General features: G+C 39.0%; 2 protein-coding genes and 1 pseudogene across 4 annotated transcripts; 1 reads left to right on the top strand and 2 right to left on the bottom strand.

Annotated features, from left to right (window-relative positions):
* Positions 1 to 138: 138 nt before the first annotated feature.
* LOC135626977 (polyprotein of EF-Ts, chloroplastic-like) lies at positions 139 to 10,699 on the top strand (annotated as a pseudogene).
* An 800-nt stretch (positions 10,700 to 11,499) lies between these two features.
* LOC135626976 (small ribosomal subunit protein eS4z-like) lies at positions 11,500 to 13,990 on the bottom strand. The gene is made up of 5 exons (XM_065132856.1): positions 13,869 to 13,990; positions 13,057 to 13,134; positions 12,795 to 12,975; positions 12,484 to 12,581; positions 11,500 to 12,166 (listed from the first exon to the last, which is right to left on the bottom strand). The coding sequence occupies exons 1-5, from the start codon at positions 13,869 to 13,871 to the stop codon at positions 11,729 to 11,731; spliced, it is 798 nt and encodes a 265-aa protein (XP_064988928.1). The 5' UTR covers positions 13,872 to 13,990; the 3' UTR covers positions 11,500 to 11,728.
* A 4,657-nt stretch (positions 13,991 to 18,647) lies between these two features.
* Positions 18,648 to 21,225, bottom strand: LOC135627147 (small ribosomal subunit protein eS21-like). Of its 3 annotated transcripts, none has more exons than XM_065133139.1 (4): positions 21,170 to 21,225; positions 20,781 to 20,882; positions 20,552 to 20,684; positions 18,648 to 18,960 (listed from the first exon to the last, which is right to left on the bottom strand). In XM_065133139.1, exons 2-4 carry the CDS (start codon positions 20,828 to 20,830, stop codon positions 18,895 to 18,897), a joined length of 249 nt encoding a protein of 82 aa, XP_064989211.1. In that variant the 5' UTR covers positions 20,831 to 20,882; positions 21,170 to 21,225; the 3' UTR covers positions 18,648 to 18,894. The 3 variants fall into 3 exon arrangements, with proteins under 3 accessions (XP_064989211.1, XP_064989212.1, XP_064989213.1); XM_065133140.1 differs by having other exon boundaries at positions 21,115 to 21,213; XM_065133141.1 differs by having other exon boundaries at positions 21,118 to 21,210.
* Positions 21,226 to 21,536: the final 311 nt, after the last annotated feature.

The following is a 21,536-nucleotide window of genomic DNA, read 5'->3' as shown; positions in this document are numbered from 1 at the left end:
GCGTTGCGAGTGGCACCGTGTTGAATTGGTGGCGCTTTGACCGCCCCGGATAACGGTAGTCAAACCCGCCGTCGGTCCGGTTCGGGGCGAGATAGGCCGGTTAAACAGACCCGGTTCTGTCTATCTCATCCACGTATACATTAAAGCAAAGTGGCTTCCGACATCGGTCCCGGGCCTCGTCTCACCGCAAAGATAAGACCCCTTACCGCTCACTTCTCACTCCTCTTTCCGGAAGAGGGACGAAGACGACGGAGGAGTAGAAGGAGATCGGCCCCGGTAAAGGTGCTCTTTTTCACCTGTTTCCGTCTCTCAATTGAGTTGCTTCTTGCCCTCTTCCCTCGACTGTATCCGCTCGAGTTGTGTTGTGTTGTGCCAAGTTGTGTTCTTGATCAAAAATTCCTCTTCTTTCTTTGTGCATTTCATGTCGAACTGGGATTTGAGTTCTAGAAATTGGTTGATGTAGTTAGAATTTAGGAAGGAGTTTATTTTATTGAGTTATGGGCTCTAGTTCTTGTTGGCTTCGTTGCCATCACAAGTGCGTGAAACATGACATCGGGAGAGCCAGAATGCCAATTTACTTATTTATGCCTCAAAGTGATCGTTCCCCTTTAGGTTTCTGACTTTACATCGCATTTACCCGGAGAATTACTAGCGTCGAGGATCCAACTGTTAGCAGGAATTAGGTGATTGGGCTTTGACTTGATACTAGTCCAGGGCGTGAGTGAGAAGGCTTTTGCTATTCCAATTAGACAAAAGATTGAACTTTGATTTTGATGAATTGTTATCAGTTAATATAAAAGAAAAAATGCTGGCAACCACTCTCTTGGGGACTGACAGTACCCTCCTTTCGTCTCTCCCACATAGAAAACAGACATCAGAAATCCCATTTCTGGATTTGTTCTTTAGCTTTACCCTCATTCATGATTCAATTGCACGATTACAGTTTGAAGGACTTGCAGCTGCATGATGGTTGGCTGTTGACACTTAAGTGTCTCCACACTTAGAATTAAGAGAAGTCCAGATAGTCACATTAGTCTTTGTTTTGCAATAAATCAGAGTTTGAATACTAATTTCACATTGAATTCTGAGATATTTATTCGATGAATTATATATCATTGAAAAGCTTATCGAGTCAGTAATCCAAAGAATTTTGAAGAATTTGATTTGAGGTTTTCCAAGGAAAGTTATATTCAGTTCTTTCTACAAAGGTCATAGTGGCTGCTCTATCGAGATTGAAATAAGGTTCTTCTCACTTCACTTTTGGGTTTTCCTGGTGACTTTTATTTATTCTTTAAGTCTTTAATTAGTTTTCATTTATTTTGATCTTGAAATTGGTGAAGAATTAATCACCCATGCTTGGAGGGTTGTTCCATGTTTACCACTATATATACCACGTCTTGTAAGTCTAAAGTATAAAATGTTTTGAATACAAGTCTTGTTTCTTGAGAGATATTGTCATTCTCATATAACTATGTATCTCTTTGGTGAATTTCTTGGAGTAGCAAGTTCCTAAACCCTCCTCTTAGATAGACTCTTTTTGGATCGTGATATTTATATCCCTTAAGTGTTTTACTTTGGTGGTGAGCTTGTTATCTTCCCTTCCATCCATTTTCTACTTATTTTTTCTTCATCTCGTCATCAGTTATGGATAAATATTATGTAAGCTTGTAGAGTTTGAGATTATATGACAATTGGTACATGCTTCGTTTTCCATTAATATACTATGAAGTGTGGTAGTTTTAGAATCTAAGCCCAAACTCTATGGGTGACATGTTGATGTAGGCCAAGTAGTAGATTTTTTTAATGATTGAAGAATTAAGAAATAAAATAAAAATAACTAAAATATATAAGAAAAACAAATAGAATATTTGCATCCTAGGAGAATACTCCTATAATGAAGGTCTTGGACATTCACACATCTTACACGTGAACCGGAAAAATAAATATGGTCTCACTCCATTCACATATAATATGGGAAACAAACTCAATTTATTGATTTATTTGTCTTCTCATTAACTCTATCCTTTTATAGTCGCTAAGTACAAGACTACAAATAAGAAAGAATACAAACAATAGCATTCCATAAATCAAATTATTTTAATCATTACAGCTTTCCTTTGCTTAAAAAGATATATTTGTATATTTGATATTCCTTTTTGGTGATATATTGGGTTGACAGATTTTCATCTTTGTATAGAACTAATCTTCCTTATAAAAATTATATCTTCAATCAAGATTTATAATCTTTAAATCAAATTTTAGTTTCTTCCTCATTTGTTTCCATTTTTTTGTTCTTTACTAATTTAGGAAATTAAAATATTAAAAATATTGCCATACTTTGTGTCCACTATCTTGATCATGAATTTACTACCCCCACCTTAGAAAGAAAAGTCCTTCGAAAAAGGGAAGATTATGGGTGAGGGGGGATTTGAACCCCTCGACATGAGGTTCATAGTCATGTTTCTAATACTCTAAGCTGTTGGGAGTACCTTTAAAAAGTACATTTTCTCTTAATCATTTCAAGTAAGGTTCGTTGTACCGTACCGTATCGGCGTTTCGACCCGGGCTCGGTATGGTACGGTATTGGTGTATCGGACGGTACATCAGGGCGTACCGAGCGGTACACCCTGGTGTACCGAACAATTTTATACTTTTTCCTACTATAACAATGCTACAGTATAGTACTGTAGCACTGTAGCGGCACCGGGCGGTCCGCGTACCGGTAACCTGTCGGACCGGTACATACTGTCTGGTACGGGCGGTACGCTTCGGTATGGCAGACCTTGGTTTCAAGCAGAGTTAGTCTTACTAGTCCATACCGGTGTACCAGCTAATCATTGATATGGTATTGTATCAATCCATATCGATGTACTGTGTGGCGATACGGTGGTGCATACCGATGGCAAGGAAAAAATGGTCGAAAATAGCTCCAAAAGTTCCTGAAAAATAAAAAAGATTGGATTTTGATTTTTAAGTTGGAAATAAATATAAATTTAGTATAATTTTAGCAAAAATAATCTAAATTAGGAAAGAATATTGACACATGTCTTTTTCGGGATTTGAGGAGTAGCCTTGTGGTACGTTTCAAATTGTCCTTTCAATGATATTGAATTATCTATAAAGAAATAATTTAAATTATTAGATTATTTTTAAATAACTTAAACTTTAAGATTCAAACAATTCAAGTAATCAATCGATGGATATAATTGGTTCTACCACCAAAAAGAATGACGGGACTCCATGGGCGGTGGATCGAGATCCTCGATCCCCTATCCCATGTATTTGTATATCAATTTGATATGTTTGTCGAACCCAATTTTGAAATTGATATCACAACATGATATAGTGATACATCGTATGTCATTGGTGCATCAATATGGTGATTGTTGTAGTATGATCATTGTGAAGCACACGTGCCCGAGGTTGCTCCTTAGACAAGTACGATTGTCGCATGTATCGGTGCAGAGCATGGAGAATGTCGATTATCATATTGTTGCTCATAGAAGAATGACCAACTATCATTGTACTATTGTTAGTCATAAGATTCTCCATAATATGATGGCTTTATTCTATTTCTACATCGTGTAGGCTCTGTCATATCTACTCAAAATAATTTATTGTCTCCCCCTTTCCCTTCCGTGTATAAACTTAATCAGTACTTCGTTGAGCTCCATGATCTGAATCCTAGGTGACATATGTGTAAAATACTGCTCCTTGGTACATTCACCACACTCAAACTATATAAACGGGACCATTGACTCCTCGGTGTCGTTGCCATCATTGGTCAAGGCATTGTTGTCCACGTCGCTACTTTGTCTCTGGGCCGAGCAGGTTGTTAAATGCGATTAAGAAAGTGTCTCATCACCTGATTCGATTCTTTCCAACGGTGCGACTGATGCTACTGCCTTCCCCTTTGCCTTTGCCTTTGCCTTTGCATGCTGGACGGACAACTGTGATGGTTGGGTTTCTCTAGTTCCTCGAATAGTTTGACTTGATATTGTCAGGCTCTCTCCGTCATGTTTTGATCGAGGAGTATCTTCCTCCTACTAGGGATATGCTTGTTTTTCTTCTGTTGCCTCAGTGATAAAACGTGAAGGACATAGAGGATCTTCCGCCTCATAAAGTATAGGATCCTCTTGGTTCTCTGCTACCTCTACCCACTCTAACATTAGTTATGAATTTTCATTATAGTATTAGAGGTTGATGGGATCAATTTATGGTTTCTCTAGCTCCTTATCTAGCTCGGCATATCGCAACCTTAGTTGCATATTGTAATGGACATATATAAGTTTCTCCAACTATCTATACGATAGTCTATTGCAGACCTTTGTGTGAATCAGTGCGAATGTTGACCAGTTATGTTCACAACCACTAGATGTCGTAAATCAACAAAAATATAGAAAGAGAATACGTACCTCTTAATTAGAGTGTTTTTCCTCTAGGTATTAATCCTCCTAAATTTGATCCAATCTACAAATCGTCGCTTTATTGAGTTTAAGAGAATGAAATTGTGAGAATGAAAGAGAGATGTGAGTGAGAAAGAAAGAGTTTGAGAGAGCTGAAGAGTTTGGGAGAATGAAATGGGTTGAAAGAACGGAGGGGAGGGGAAGGGTTTAAAAACCCTTTCCTTTGGTTCAAAAGGTCAAATTGATCTTTTGAAACAAAGCAATCTTAGCCCTTGATTGGTATCTGTCGAAATCCAATCGTTACTGATCAGTACAGGTGATAACGATCGGATTTTGATCATTTCGACCTGTATAGACCTCCCTATCGCTCGATACGGGGTCATGTAATGTATCTTGCCCAGTATAGGGCAGTCCGCATATTGGTCTCTTATCGGACCAGTATGTATCGCCAATACCGAGTTGTATGCCACGGTACAGTGAACCTTGGTTTCGGTTGAAGATATGATAGTGTGTTTTTCTCTATACATCTCTATCTGTAAGAAATAAAACAGGGTGTTTTGAGGTCAAGTGATAGGGAAGAGAAGTCGATCTAGGTTTTGAACAAGATGACCTCTGTATTTTTTTTATTTTTATCTATTATATATTTTTAAACACAAAAAAAGCCAAATATAGCATTATGCCATCAAGCTATTATTTTGTAAGACCTCCCCTACAGTATTGTCACCATAGTAGAGTTTAACCACAAAGTTTGGGATGCATTGATGTGATTCTTCTATGTCTAACACTAGAATATTGAACCAAGCCATGAACAGAGAAAGGCATGAGAGAAGAATATTAGCTAGTGATTATGAGGCCCCAATTCTTGATTGGAAGGGACACCAAAGACCTTTGTACTTCTATCCCGTAGATAGACAAAAAGGGAGGGAGGACAGAGATTTTGGTTTTTCATGTTGTTAAACAATTGAACAATGAAAATATATGGTGAGTGCCTGATCAAATTGATTAGGTAGTGTACGAACAAGGTTCAAGTCTCTCAGTCTATCGGGATGCCTCAACTGCATACATCACTGCACTTCCACTTGACACTTATCTATCCCACAAGGACAGAGAACCGTCATTGTCTCGATTGTGCTACTAGAGGCTTTGGGGTCGATATAAGAGAGCACTCATCTTAGGGTGAGCATGCTACTTAGATGCTTTCAAATTTATCCAAATTTATTGTGGGCAAGATAAACAGTACACTAGAGGTGCATCCTTCTTGGTCCTCTTGATGGCCCTAGGGCAACTTTTATCTGTTGTCCTTCGACTCGGCATCGTCAAATCACTAAGGCTGACTTTCGTCTTGGCTCAGTGGGTGGGTCTTGCATTCAAGACCTCCTTTGCCTTTGCACTCAAGGGCCAATGTCCATGCTGCTCGAGGAAGCTTTTGCACTCCTCCATTAACTTATAGGAGGCCTACGCCCATAGGTCTTAGTATAAGGTTAGAATTCTAGCCCTTCTAAAGTGGTATCTCACTAATGGCTTAGGCCCCTCAGAAAGAGAACTTCTTCGTCTTCCACCTAAGCTAGATGAGAAAGGTCCAAAGCCAATCCTAGGGTATAGCAAAGCTTCATAGGGTCTTTCTATCGAGGTGCGGGTACTCCACATCTTCAAAGACATTATGTCATTGAACCTCTCTTAGAGACAATGTCCAGATTGTTATGCCTTTTGTGTGGATCATAACTTGATAAGGAATTTTGATACCTTAGGACTATTATAGTTGCAGTCACCCTTCACTAAGGCACTCCCTTGATCTTCCATGGAACTAGGACAACATCAGCCCCCATATATGGTCTGACTTTACAACGACCTGTCTTTTTGGTAAACAATCACCTGGGCCTAGTCATTACAACCCCCTCTATAAGGAGGCACCCCTTCTCCCGAGGTTAAGGGGCTATTTTGTCGAGTTCCTTAGAAGAGTTGTCTCATGCCCCCAGGAATTGTCTACCTACCCACCTATGTCGGTTTTAGGTCTCAATACCCTTTTATCGAAGGTCATTTGAGCTTTTCATGGGAGTATGGCATGGGTTATACTCGAACATTGGCTCGAGGCATTTCCTCTACCTTTTTTATCTTGGAAAAGCAAGATCACCTTGCATCCTTGAACCAATAATCATCTTTCAATTAACCTAGTCTTCTCCTTCCCTCCGAACCAACAAGGCGTAGTATAGGAATATTCACCTATTCACCATTGAGTATGCCTTTCGGCCTGATCTTATGCCCTGACTCATCCTTCATGGACGAACCTTGTGGAGGAACCCTTAGGTTTTCAGGGCATTGGATTATCACCAATGTTTATGTTACTCAAGTCGACATTCTCACTTTTGATTCATCCAAATCTGCACGTGGGTGCTTCGCTCTAAGGTGGAGTACCAATGCATTTTCACATCTCATATATTTGGCAAATCGCTTAGCCCTATCCATCTTCAACATAAGAGCACTAGATATATGAGTTATTGCACTCTTTCTGGGCAAACCTCCTAGTTGTGTTTGCACCCCCACCTCCTTTTTCATTGAGCTGTCATTTCGGGGTCTTAATTGGTGATCTGGGTTGTTTCTCTCTGGACAATAAAGTTTATCCCCTTTGCCTTATTGATTGAACTTAATCCCGCTTATTTTTGGGTCATATTTGATGTTTAGAGTTTGTCTCGATTCGGTGTCACTCTTGCATCTCGCGTTAACACAGTGCTTTACCCCTGGATGTCTACTCAACTGTAACACCTCAATGCCAGCTAGCTCTAGGTACGAGTGACATTTCACCCCTAAAATCTGCTAATTCTTCAACATCAGTCAGTTGGGACCTACCTCTTAAACTAATTAAATTTATTCAAATAAAAGATAATAAATGGTCTAGCATCATAGGTCTCTAAGTGAATAGGAATATATTAACATATTAAGGTATGGGGACTTCGCCTTTATAGTTAAGGTGAAATTGAATGCTTATATTTATTCACAATATAGCTAATTCTTTTAAGTCATGTATTCAACTCCATTTGATTTGGTGCCTTGATGTAAGACAAACATAATTGCCCAGTTTTCCTTCAAAATATTTTTACTTCAAATTTAAAAGTGATTTCATGAGTTCTTTTGACAGCTTGAACAACTGTTTATTAAAATCCCTGGATTTCAATGTTGATCGAGGAGCAATGCACCACCAGTTCACATGTTGAGTAAAGGTTTTTTTCTCTTTTTTTCCCTTTTTTAACCTTTTTTTCTTTTTATTTCCATGTTGAGTAAAGTTGATAGCATTATCATTCATAGTTTCTATAATCACCTGATTGCCCTTCATTTCTGGGTAAGTCTCGGGCTCATTGATATGAGCACCATTCCGTGGCACATTGCAAGTAGCACATTGTTACTCACAGCAAGCACTAAATAGAAGCCAACATATTTTCTACATCCAATTTGTGGCCCAAATGTTTTTTTAGGATTGATCCAGTGAACCTACGTATTGTGCAGGTTGCAGGAGAATTTGGAGCTTAAACTTTAATTACAGATCACACCGTTAAACAGAAGACTTTATTCAAGATGACACTTGTAAGTCATTGCTATATAGGCAATATCTCTCTTCCTCGAATTGTTTTCAGACCAAAGAATGAGATCTACTTACCAAGATGTGATACTTCTGAAACGAACACTAGGCTAAAATCATCTCAAAGATTTCTTTTACCACATTCATCATCAAGACTGTTTCGGCTACACAGAAATCGCTTTTGTTCAAGAGTCCAAACTGCAGCAGCTGTTGATACTGATTTAACTGTAGAAGAACCAAATCCCACTGTATCAGGTGAAGTTGCTGATGGAAGCTCACAAGCACAACCAAGTACTGATGAATCAGGTGGACCTGCCCCAGCAAATCCAACTACCACTTCTAGTAAAGTCAAATACACTAGACCCACGAGGAAGAGTGAGATGCCTCCTGTTAAGGATGAGGAACTAGTTCCAGGTGCTTCATTTATAGGGAAAGTAAGATCAATACAACCATTTGGTTGTTTTGTGGACTTTGGGGCCTACACAGATGGTCTGGTACATGTTTCCAGGATGAGCGATGGTTATGTCAAGGATGTTGCCTCTGTTGTTTCTATTGGAGAAGAGGTGAAAGTGAGAATTGTGGAAGCCAAGAAGGAGACTAGATGGATCTCTCTGACAATGCATGATAAGGATGACAGCTAAAATCCAACCGAATAGAGTGACAGACAGAAGCAGTGAAAAGCCAAGACCTGGTAGAAAAAATGCTTCAAGGTCAAATCAGAAGCAAGAGGAGACCAAAAAGAGCTCAAATTTTGTCAAGGGGCAAATTTTAGATGGAACTGTAAAGACCTTACAAGATCAGGAGCTTTTGTGTCACTCCCTGATGGAGAAGAAGGGATTCTTCCTGTGGCAGAAGAATCTGAAGGATTTGGTGGCATCTTAGGGAGTTCATCTTTGCAGGTTGGTCAAGAGGTCAATGTTTGGTTACTGCATATTGCCAGAGGACAGGTAACTTTGATGATGGAAAAAGAAGAAGATATTGAAGGATTAAACATGAAACTTAATAAAGGTGTGGTCCATATAGCAACAAATCCATTTGAGCTGGCTTTCCGCAAGAATGAGGAAATTACTGCTTTCGTCTCTCGAGGTGAAATCTTTGGTTGATGACCTTGCCATGCAAGTAGCTGCATGCCCTCAGGTCCATTATTTGGTTTCTGTAGATGTCCCCGAAGAAATTGTGAAGGAGAGGGAAATCGAAATGCAGAAGGAAGATCTTTTGACAAAACCTGCGAACATAAGATCGAAAATAGTAGAGGGCCGAATTAAGAAGAGGCTTGAAGAATTTGCTTTGCTTGAGCAACCTTATAAAAAGAATGATAAGCTGGTAGTTAAGGATTTGGTTAAGCAGAGAATTGCAACCCTTGGAGAACATATCAAGGTCAAAAGGTTTGTCCGGTACAATCTTGGAGAAGGCTTGGAGAAGAAAAGCCAGGATTTTGCTGCTGAAGTGGCTGCACAAACTGCGGCTAAACCTTCACCTGCAGTCCCAATGGATCAACCTACTGAAACCAAGGAAGCTGTTGAGAAGTAAGTCTTTCTATTCCTTACATAGTTTGTATGTCGTGTCTAGGGCTAGTCATGATTTTGTCACATGACACAAGATTTGGCTTTATTTACTGGCTGACCAACAAGGAAGGCATACTGTGAAATGTAGAATCCAGAGACTTTAGTTTCTTGTGAAATAATATGTCGTCCCTTTAAGCCTTCATTTCTTAACTGCTGCTCCAGTTTTGATTACCGAGGAAGTTAATTATGCTGGTGGCCATCATTTCTTCCTAATAAAGAAGAAAGAACAAACCGATAAAAAAAGTAAGAACATGGATTTTGAAGTTGAACTACCATAGTTAGTCAATGATTCTAACTTTTATCCCTTTAATTACTACCCTCTCTTTCTCACATTCTCTGTTCCAAAATGCATGTGGTATACTTTTATGCAACAGTTTGAACATCAATATGAGATATAGACCTGTTTATTTGATTGTGAATCCACTTTGATCGAGTCTTGCATTTAGAAGATTCTGACCAACAACCTTCCTGTTTCAGGCCTGAAACAATTGCAGTGTCAGCTGTATTGGTGAAGCAACTTAGGGAGGAAACAGGTGCTGGCATGATGGACTGCAAAAAAGCAATTGCAGAAAGTGGTGAATACCTTGGCAAGAAGGGCCTATCATCTGCTGACAAGAAATCATCCAGACTAACTGCCGAAGGTCGGATTTCATCCTATATCCATGACTCTGCATTAGTGCACTCGTCGAGGTCAACTGTGAAACCGATTTTGTGGGTCGGAATGAAAAGTTCAAGGAACTGGTCGATGACCTTGCTATGCATGTAGTGGCCTGCCCGCAGGTTGAGTTGTCTCTATGGAGGATATCCCAGATAGTATTATCGTGAAGGAGAAGGATATAGAGATGCAGAGAGAGGATCTTCAGTTGAAGCCCTTCATCAAAGATGATAGCATTAAGGTGAAGGATCTGGTGAAGCAGACGGTTGCTGCCCTTGGAGAGAACATCAAAGTGAGGAGGTTTGTTCGCTTTCACTCTAGGAGAAAACTAAAAACCGAAAAATGAGCTGTGCAAATATTTAATCGGAATAGGCTGTCCACATGAAGAGTTGAGATGACTTTTGGACGCAATTGTGACTCTTTAATCTGTAGAGCTCCGCTTTTGTGCTTAATTTGTCGAATCATTTATCAACAAAGTCACCATTTTTTTTTTGGCCTTCAAGTCACAATTCTGGAATTGCATGTTGCATGTTGCATTTGCTGTCATGTTGTCTCTTTGTCGTCTCTGTTTCAGATTTCTGCACTTGCTGAACTGCTAGACAACTGCAAATTGCTTCACATCCTAAACTAAAGAGTGATAGATTCCATGTTGCAATAGATGATGAGTTGTGGGTTAAGACCTCCAGAATCTGAAGCTGCATTGAGTAGGTCGTAATACCTTATGCACTCACTCTCTCATCACACCTTATGCATTATGTAAGTGTCATAATACCCTATGCACTCTTTCAACAACAGCTATGGTAAGACGTAATGTCTTAACGTCCAACTTATTTGAGATGCGCCACTTGGGAGTAAAATGTAATATCTATTAGATCTCATTATTCTAAACAATCTTAATCCCCTATTAATGTCTTAACTTGCTATGTTATTCCTTCTAAGAAAGTTTAAGCTCTCTTACAAGATATCCACATTACCTGTTTTTGATAAATTTACAGTTATTGGGTCATTGTGCTTTGCAAGGGAAATATTCCACTAGAATTCATCCCTGTTTAGCCAATAAAGATTGAGAAGTGATTATTTATTTTTCTCAATAACAATACATAAACATATGCGTTCAATGAATGTCATATCACAACATTCCCTATTGGTCATCATATTTACATTCTGTCTTCACCATTAGACATTTGACACTCTCTTTGTTTTGTATATGCTATGTATAAAGCACAAGATTTTTTCAATTATTTGTGCCAACACAACTACTCAGTCTGTCCACAAGCCAAAACCTAGAAAGCAACATCAAAATAAAAGGAAAACACAAATAGGCATTGGTAAAAACCAAATAACAATGTCTAAGAGTAAGAATAGAGTGGCAAAATGTAGAGGATCCTATAACCATGATTATGGCAATTATTTCATCTTCCACTTATGTCCAAAGAGAAACTGGCATGCAAGTGATAAAATTTGAGGCAAGGTTCTAATCCAGTAAACAAAGAGCCCTATAACAAAATTCAGATGGATGCAGAGCATAGAACTAAGCAGTGGCAGTTGCGCCAGCAGCAGCCAAGCGCTTTCGTGCCTCCTCAATGATGCTGAGCTTGATTCCCTTGCCCTTTGGAAGAGACACCCATGGCTTTGTCCCCTTGCCGATCGTGAAGACGTTGCCCATGCGAGTCGCAAATTCATGGCCAGTGGCATCTTGGACGTGGATGGTGTCAAAGCTCCCCTTGTGCTTCTCCCTGTTCTTAATCACACCGACACGACCGGTGTTTCTCCCACCAGTCACCATCACAACATTTCCAACATCAAACTTGATGAAGTCGACGATCTTGTTGGTTTCCAAGTCAAGCTTGATGGTGTCATTGGCCTTAATAAGAGGATCAGGGTAGCGAATGGTACGACCATCATATGTGTTCAGGTAGGGAATGCCCTTCTGTCCAAACTGCACGGAGCGAACCTTGCAGAGCTTGAACTGTAAATGGTGAAAATGGACTTTCAACACATTGATAGATTTCAAGATTTTTAACAGCAAACCAATCCGCAAAACTGCACATAACTAGTTCTACCATTTACTACTCATTTTAGTGTATGGAAACAGAATGAATTACGATGTTCACTAAACATGTTGGTCTTGGAAATTCAAACATCTGCAAAATGTAATGACAAATCACAACATTGATCAAGATAAATCTACAAATACATATTTTTTATGCTCAAATTATCATCAAAATTTTATTGTCATGAGTCCCACAAATATTCACAAAGAAACCAAGCACAATGCCTACATACCTTTGCCTCTTCATCCCTAACTGAGTGGAGACGAAAGCGTCCCTTGGTGTCATAAAGGAGTCGAAAGTTCTCATTTGTCTTAGGTATTGAAACAACATCTGCAGATTACAAACCATGTTAGGTAAATAATCAAGCAAATAACAAAGATGTAAATCATGAATGAGAGATTGCTAATTTTAAGTTTTGAACTCTTAACATTATTGTTATTTTTTAACATTATTGTCATTTTCAACAGTTTTGTTGCAAAAAAAAGACCTTCCACCAGAAAGAACAACATATCACGTCTCATCAGAAAAGGGTTGATTGCATACCCATGAAACCAGCAGGGTAAGTCTTGTCAGTCCTGACTTTCCCATCCACCATCACATGGCGTTGCATCAGAATAGCAATGACTTCACGGTAGGTAAGAGCATATTTCAGTTTGTTCCTTAAAATAAGGATCAAGGGCAAGCATTCCCTGGCTTTATGAGGGCCAGACGACGGCTTGGGAGCCTAGCAGATGACCAAAACTATGCAAAGTGAAACAAAGTGCGTAAACCAAACGATGGCTCAAAATAAAAGATTTCAACTTACGAATGCTCCACCAAGCTTATCCAGCATCCAGTGCTTTGGGGCATTGAGCCTCTTCAGATGCTTCTTCAATCCCCTTGCCTGAAGCGCATCAAGGAAAACAAGTCAAGCAAGCAAAAAATAAAAAATAAAAGGACGAGGTGACGAGCAATTAGAAGCAGATAACGTTATAACCTAGTTTGAAAAAATAGTTCATCAGAATCTTCCCTAGTTCTTGACAATTATGACTGACAACAACAATCTCATAAACCAATCACTGTGATGTTTCATGCCTTCTGAGAGTACAAAAGCATAAGCCACAAACAAATATCCTACATGTTTCCCAGTTAGGAAAACAAGATCCATCTGTTATATGCAGCAGAGAAACAAAAGACACCGACCATATCAACCAAGTTGCTACCTTTGCAAAATATCAGAAAGCTATGAAGGCAAAAAAGACACCTTGAGTGGAAAACATCCAGAAAAATAACATAAATTTGATCGCTCAAGCAATATAAACAAATCCAACACTCCAATCTCCCAAAAAAAAGCATCATAGGCAAGTATATTCAAACAAATAAATCCATCTAAAACAATCCAGTAAAAACATAATTCCAATCGCCACGAGCGGGACCTTTTTCATAGAAAAATAAATATTTAACGGGTAAAAAATCCAAAATAACAACGAACAGCATCATTCGAAACAAATGCTCGATGCATAAACCCTAATCCAAGATGTGCACTTAAACAAAAGCAAGCTATTCATCGAATCGCAAAAACGACGAGAAACAAAACAATATTCGTGGTATACATCGTAAACTTGGACTGGCACAAACCATATTTTCGGATCTCCGGTTCCTTCCTCCGCCTCCTCTCTAGCACTCGGAAGCGCCGAATCCACCTCTAAATACCGAATAAGCCCGACGGAGAAACCCTAGCGCACGGACGCGATCGCCACTTAAGAAGGCTGAATGACCATCTTACCCCCGGATGCGTTTCTGATGCGGTCCGATCCGACCCGGTCCGGCGAACCACCCAATCGTTGATTGGACTCACTAATTTATGGGACGTAGGTTTAAGCCGTAAATATCTTCATTCGCATGCGCACCCGTGTGAGCGAAGTTACGACATGTAAAACATTATTTGCTCGTTTTTTTTTATCTATTTTATTATTAACTTGGATGCGAAACGAATCACATCGATAGATCTAATTAAGCTCGATCTTTTTGTAAGTTGATATTAGATTCAGCGTCCGAGGTCGGTTGATATTTTTTTTTTTTCACGTGAGTCTGAACTAAATCAAGTTGATTCAATCATCACTGATATCCATCCCTAATATTTTGACGCTAGAATGAAAATTCATATATCATAACATATCTATGTTGACCAATAGCCTGTGTTCGTAAACCATCGATACTCTTCTACGGTACTAGATGTCTTTCTAAGCCTCACCAAATAGATGCATGCATTGACTAAGATGATACGGTTTGCAATAGCTCTAGCTCCTTAGTAGTCGACAACTCCCTTGAGGCCTATTGAGATGTCTCGATCGATTGTGACCATTGTCACCTTGGAACACTCATGGTTGACCAAGCGTCTGGTGTATGACGTGCCACGATCTCCTACTACTAAGAAAAACAGGCCCCATCACCCTCAATTGGTAGTGCTTGAGTCAAAACAATAATAATCAGGGGAGGAGCAATTGTGACTAAGGCCAAGGTGTAAGCACCAATGGAAAAGTTGAGATTGTCATCAAGAGGCACCGACAAGCCTTCATGGCAGTCAACATAGGGGTTCTCCTCAACCATGGCCTTCATGTATTTTTTTATGAATTAAGTCAAGACGAGAAGATCTCTAAAATTAAAGGAGACATTCTCCACTCTCCCCAGCCCTTACTTAAAGCCTACAAACTCTTTGTATACGATGACTACTTATGTTGCACACTTCAAGGCCAAAGCCATCTCGATCTCCTATCACTCCATCTCAGTGATTTGATTATTCAAGTTATTGATCTTATCATTAACCTTTATAAGTCTGTCCTCTATTTGCGCCCTCATATCATCTTCGGCTATTATGCTTCGCCTGACTAGTAATATGCTATTGTGCATCAACCACCTTTGCCTCCAAGGCAAACGATGACCTATGGGTCATCACACTCCTACACTTGCTCCACCTCATTATGGATCTAGAACAACTCGCTTGTTATGTGGGTGGTGATGCTTCTCAAATCAGACACTTGATTGCTTAGCCTCATGATATAGTAGTAATGTTGCACAAGGAAGATTGAGAAGTTAGTTGGAAGGAAAAATTATCCAATTGTAATTTATGTGACTTCATGACTTACCATCATTTTGTTCTTCATGGTAGCACCGATCATAACCTCTCCAAGTACCATGTGTGCACCTCCCTCACTAGAGAAGGGATTAGTGCCCTATGGTAGCATTGAGTTGAAAGGTTCTTATCCTCCTAGGTCAATTGAGAAACCTTCGTATTTTTCCACATAGCCTAAAGGGGTTCATTCTTGTCCACATTCAATAAGTCGAATATCTTTTGGGTAGCAAAAGGCGTTGCCTTATTCTTATTCTTGCGCAAGTCATAAATAAACTAGTAGTGTGGCCTCATCCTTGATAGTGCCGCCTTAAGATACTCACTCTCTAAAGCTGTCTTAGATATTTTCTTCTTAACCACCACATTCTTTCTCTTGGGAGGTTCTTCGATGATGACCTTGTTAGTAGGGGTGACTCTTAAGTCACATGTACTAATGAGGGGGCAAGTTGCCCCAACACAACTAATGAGATAGCTAGGGTAACAGATGCCTTGATAACTGAGGTCGCACCCCTCTTCTTCATTGTAAAGAGATTTATCCCTACAAATAGAAAAGAAAATAAGTTATGAATCAAGAAGGTAAAACAAAAAAAGAAAAGGATAAAGTTTGAAGTATACCTTAAGGGTCCAGCTTAGGCTAACACTAATCATTCAATTTTTATTCATCCATTTGAAGGCCAAAGATGAGGTTAGAACCTCTGCTAACCAAAACACATGACCCCTTTATAGGAGTTTCGGAAGGGGGAAGAGTTATTGATGATATTTGTCAATTAGTCAAGATTGAAACCTCAATCCTAACGATAAAAAAGAAATACCAATTTCAGCCTTTATTAGATGTTAGGGGCCTCTTTATCTTAAACTTCTTACGAGCTATAATAATACATTGACTCTCTTGCATACTTTGAAAGTAGACGGGAGGTGGCAATGCTAGAATGGCAATACTCCCCAATAATAACAATCAAATAATGCTATAAGTTGGGTATCATTTGGAAAAGTGAGATACTCCATCATTGAAGGTATGTTGAGATGAGCAGATAAAGAGGGAATCTAAGCTCAACCTCTAATACATCGATATATCTACAGAGGTGTCTACAAAACGGGTCAAGAGAGATGTTGCCCAGATTGAGATACCTACAACGAGTACTCGATTGAGATGTAAAGTATTAGACATGTATACTCTTCAAATACTCAGGGTCAAAATAGACTCATAATTATAGAAATATTTTATGATCTTAATGGTCTCTCAAGATGTTTGGATCTATCATCATCAAGTACCCCAAGGAGGAGGAAGTCGAGACCCCCCAAACTTTAGATTATTCAAGAATAAGCTTTAACTCTCCCAACCATTAGTTTATTAGGAGATCAAGATTCAGATGAAAGAGAAAGATATTTTTCTAGCCTAAGGTGAGAATAAAAGATGATACAGGTTCGAGGAGCTAAAAGTAAGGACAGAAGATAAAAGAAACTCAAAAGAGCTTAAGGCAAATAGTCCTTATAGCCCCATAGCACCTCCTCTACTGTTAAACATCCTATCAGTAATTTCTTGCCCAAACGACGTACTATATGACTAGTGCTACATCAATTATCTCCCACTCGACTTTTTCATTTGTGGACTCAAGACTTCTATGGTTTTTTCACTCGTTGAGGTATTGCTTGTTGGTACTAGTTTCATGATTATATCTAACACATTTTCTCATACTAAGCATTGAAAATATACTCGATGCATCCTTCTCAAGCTAAGTATTGAAGTTATACCCGATGCACCCTCCTCAAGCTAAGCATCAAAGATGTGCATGATCCGACCTTCCTCTGGCTAAGCATTGAAGATATACCTAATGCACCCTCCTCGAGCCTAGTATCAAATGTGCTCCTTGAGCTAAGTATTGAAAACATATCTAATGAACCCTCCTCGAGCTAAGCTTCTAAAATGTGTTTGATGTGCCCTTTTTGATCTAAGTATTAAAGGCTATCCAATTTGCACTTCTCTAGCTAAGCATCAAAAGTTATTTGATGCACGTTTCTTGGCATCAAAAGTTATCTGATACACACTCCTCAACTAAGCATCCAGAATTATCATAAGCATCCATCTTATGTTAAACATCAAATATTGTTGGAGGCTCTCTTTAGGGCAAACACCAAAAGTTACCAACGAGCTATCCAATAAAACTCGTTGATTTTTTTTTTTTACGAGGAGTCATGACTCTCTAATCTCTAATAGAGGTGCATGTGACTAACTCGTTAAGCCAATGTCTGATTGCACTCGGAGAATTCTTCCATAGAGCCTCCGAAGCACACTTTCATTTGAGATAAATAATAAGAAAAATGTTTACCCAACTTATGACTTAACATATGGCAATCTAATCAGCACTAGAAAACTAACGCCCCTAGTTAATAATTAAATCATACAAGTATTCATTGAATATAAAACATCCAATGAATATTCTCTCTAAGTGGATCAAGCTCATTAGACTATACTAATCGAGGCCAAATACTATTTACTCATATCTTCCCTTACTTCGTTATATCTTCCCTTACTTTGTTTCGTTACTAATTTCAGCATCGAATGAACCATAGTAGAACAATCATTGGAGCTCTCCTCGACCCCAAGCGAGTGTTGGAACCTTCAGTTAAATTGATCTGGGCATGACCGATAAACTTTAGCAAAGTTTAAGCATACAAATACTCAGCATGGAAAAATAATTCAAAAACTTGCATTGCTTCATTGATTTGTTAACTATTTATATGATTCAAGAGTGTTTCCGATGCAGTCCGATCCGACCCAATAAACCATCATAAGAGACGAAACCTAGCCGTTGGATCAACGAACCCACTAATTTATTGCGCCATCCCCAAGTTTGTAAATACCTTCAATTAGTTTCTCTAAGTCATGACATGTACCGGCTCTTAAGCTTACAAATATGCTGCATGAACATAGAACCCTGCTTATCATGGAAGATCCTAAGAACTTGTATAGTTGCATCGATTTGTTATTTATATGGGTTTGATTTTAAGAGAATTGACATTTTAGGTTTCCAAGAAAATTATTATCCAATTTCTCTTTCATGCACCGATTAATAGCATAAACACCCTACTCGAGGGAAATGGTTGGAGGGACCATAAATTTGCCATCGCAGTAGATGAACATAGAACTAGTTGAGCATTTGATTGATTGGAGAGAAATCATGGCCTGTGATATTGGCACACGACTGACTACTAATAAATTTCCATTCAATGAAATCATGAAATGAAACAGCATTTATTTTCCAGTGCATCAGAAAACACAACTCAGCTATGGCCAAAAATAAGGCAGTCATTAACTTAATCCCATGGCTTGGAACACGCTACGCTACATAGAAGTAATAGTAATAATCCAATGAGTTCGAATGGGGTTTAAAAAGACCAAGCAGCACCAGTATGTCATCGTCATCATAGAGCACAAAATTTAGGCTTCGCGCAAAGCTAAGTGGGCTTAACAGTAGTTAATCCCTTCGTTAAGGGAAGGGAATTTTAATCAAGCATTGCTTCGACAATTGACTTCTACTGCTGCTTCACTTCGACCTTTTTCTTCTGCCAAAGTCTATCCAAAGAACCATCAGCATCACCCTGCGGGAAAAGTTGTGGAACAAGATGAACTTGTCAGGAGCATACAAGTCGTACAGCAATTGACGCAAGTAATGCAAAGGCAACAGGTTCTCAGTCATGCCTTATGGTCGAGCTAAGAACCATTTTATTATCCAACATGTCATAACTAGATGTAAGTAATGCTATTTGAGCCGACAAATGTGTTTGATAATGAGTGGCACATTTCCATGTCAAACAACCGTTCAGCCTACTGATCTTATGAACAAATTTCGGTCCATCAGTGGTTAGCATGTAGAAGCATTGCAATGATCATGTAAATAACTCTCTGACTGGTGAAATAATATTCCTATGAGAGGCCATCTAAGCTAGCTTGTTTTATTACAGATAATACAATTGTTAAAAAAACCCCTTTTTTGGCTCAAGTTTATGATGATTACTGACATGTTAATTAATAACACAGATAATTAACTCAAATGGACTCTCCAAAGGGAAAAGCTTCGATGATGCACCAACATAACATTCATGTAAATCTTGATATCATTATCAGTCGTAAGCTTTGTTGTGACTTTGAGGAAGTGCAACGCCTTATCAAGGAAATAAGTGTTTAGGATTTAGTGTGTTGTGCCAATTAGGTTGGCAACCGTACCCATAGTCTCAAAATCCAGACAGAACTTAGAGACCTAAAACAAGGTAGCTAAACTGATCCTTCAATCAGATGTTGATAACAAAAGTATCCCATTTTGTAAATCAAATACCACGCAAACCACAATAGAAAAACCAAATACCACAAGCTAATTGGGTAACATAATGACAAACTACAATAGAAAAATTGTCACAATTTTTTTCCCAAATACAGCATAACAACTATGTAATGCCAGAAACTGACAATTAGGACAAGCCCCTTTGTCATACAAATAAAGGAGACTTAGTGAACACAAATACAAGTGACATGAGCACAACAACATACCCCTAAGGATGGTGAATTTTCATGTTACATGAGCTTTCCACTCACAACAGCTCCCCCTCCCCCTTCTAGTAACCTTTGGATACATAAAATAAAAGGCCATTGTAGAAGAAAGGAATGTGATTTTATTCACTATTCCCAATAAGTTTTGTTGTATTTATGCCCAACTAACAAGAATCCTTTAATCTCAAGAGTATTATAAATTTAATCTCTTTATTTTCTGAAATCTTATGGTTTCTGTGATGTAGATGACTTTCCTCGTTTTTGTAAGTCTTATACTTATTAAGCTACCACACTAATCCAGCAAAATAATTTGATTGTCCCTAAGACAAGATTCCAATACTAATCCCGAAATCAATCCTAGTCTCTCATACTTCAAACCTGGATTACATTCGGTTGGAGGACATCTTTTCGTGAGGGAAAAAAGGTCAGAAACTTAGAAAAGCAACCATAGCAACATTAATATATGGGGCAATGTGCTCATTTTCAAATAAGTCTTCAATAAGCAGCGATATTAAAAGAAGAAAATAGTAAAAATGGCCTCATATTTTCCTTAAAAAACAGTAGCATATCAATCACGACATAAAGAACAAATGATTCCAGAAAGCATGAATTAGTACATCAGAAAATCCAAAAGTGGCAGCAGACCTGAGCTCGGATAAAGCCAGAAAGTGCAAAAGTGGAAAACTGGCCGGTGTAAACGCCACTCTCATCCAAATGCCCGATATTGATCTGGACCGAGGCATGATCCTTGGCTGTAATGAGCCTATTGGTAGCAGAACTACAACAACAACATCGAGGTTGATCATCATAAGATGTAAAATCACGCTTTAGCACAAAAAGATAGAAGCTCTCCACGAAATTATAGGACGATTACCATTTCCTTGGGATGTAGAGATCCGTCATCTCACCCGCTTCGTTCTGCATCTTGTCAGTCGATTCTCTTGCCGAAATACGTGCACAACGATCACAAAATCACCTAAATAACAAAGATTTGAATCATAAATCAGATCGAGGCAACCAATTCCAAACAACCTGCGCCTTCTTCTGGGCACCACAATTACAAGGAAACATGCTCTAAAGGGGAAAAAATTTCTGTTTCGAAAGGAACAACAGAACAGCCGCAGAACGTCAAAGTAATCAAATCATAGCACGAAATCTTTCCACGAGCCAATAAACAGAAATTCTGAGGCAAAAGAAACAATATCAACCACAGAAATCATAGCACGAAGAATCGAAGAGTAGCTTTGCATTTGCGAGTCGCACCGGAAGCAACGGATGCGACCAACGGGAAGCAGCGCCGACGCGGGGCGGAGGGCGTCTTCGATATGATATATATAGCCAGTCGCCAGCCCTAGTTTCCGCACGTGCTAGTTCTACTCACACGTGAGACGAACCGGTTCAGGAGTGGAACCGGTGAAATGACCGAGCGAGAGCCGGCCCAACCTTAGATGATGGACCAAATGTGTTATTTGGTTCTCAGGATTGACCGATCCAAGCTTTAATGAAATCGAATCTTGAACCGATTTCGCTAATCACATATGGAAACTGAGCCGAGGCTGAGTTGATAAATGATATCATATAAATTATTAATAATTGATAGGACATATTTTGACATCACTAACGTGCACCA

This window comes from Musa acuminata, chromosome BXJ2-11 (genome assembly GCF_036884655.1).
Source record: "Musa acuminata AAA Group cultivar baxijiao chromosome BXJ2-11, Cavendish_Baxijiao_AAA, whole genome shotgun sequence".
Taxonomy (NCBI): domain Eukaryota; kingdom Viridiplantae; phylum Streptophyta; class Magnoliopsida; order Zingiberales; family Musaceae; genus Musa; species Musa acuminata.
The sequence above is the reverse complement of the archived record's forward strand: the minus strand, read 5'-3'. Positions and strand labels throughout refer to the sequence as shown.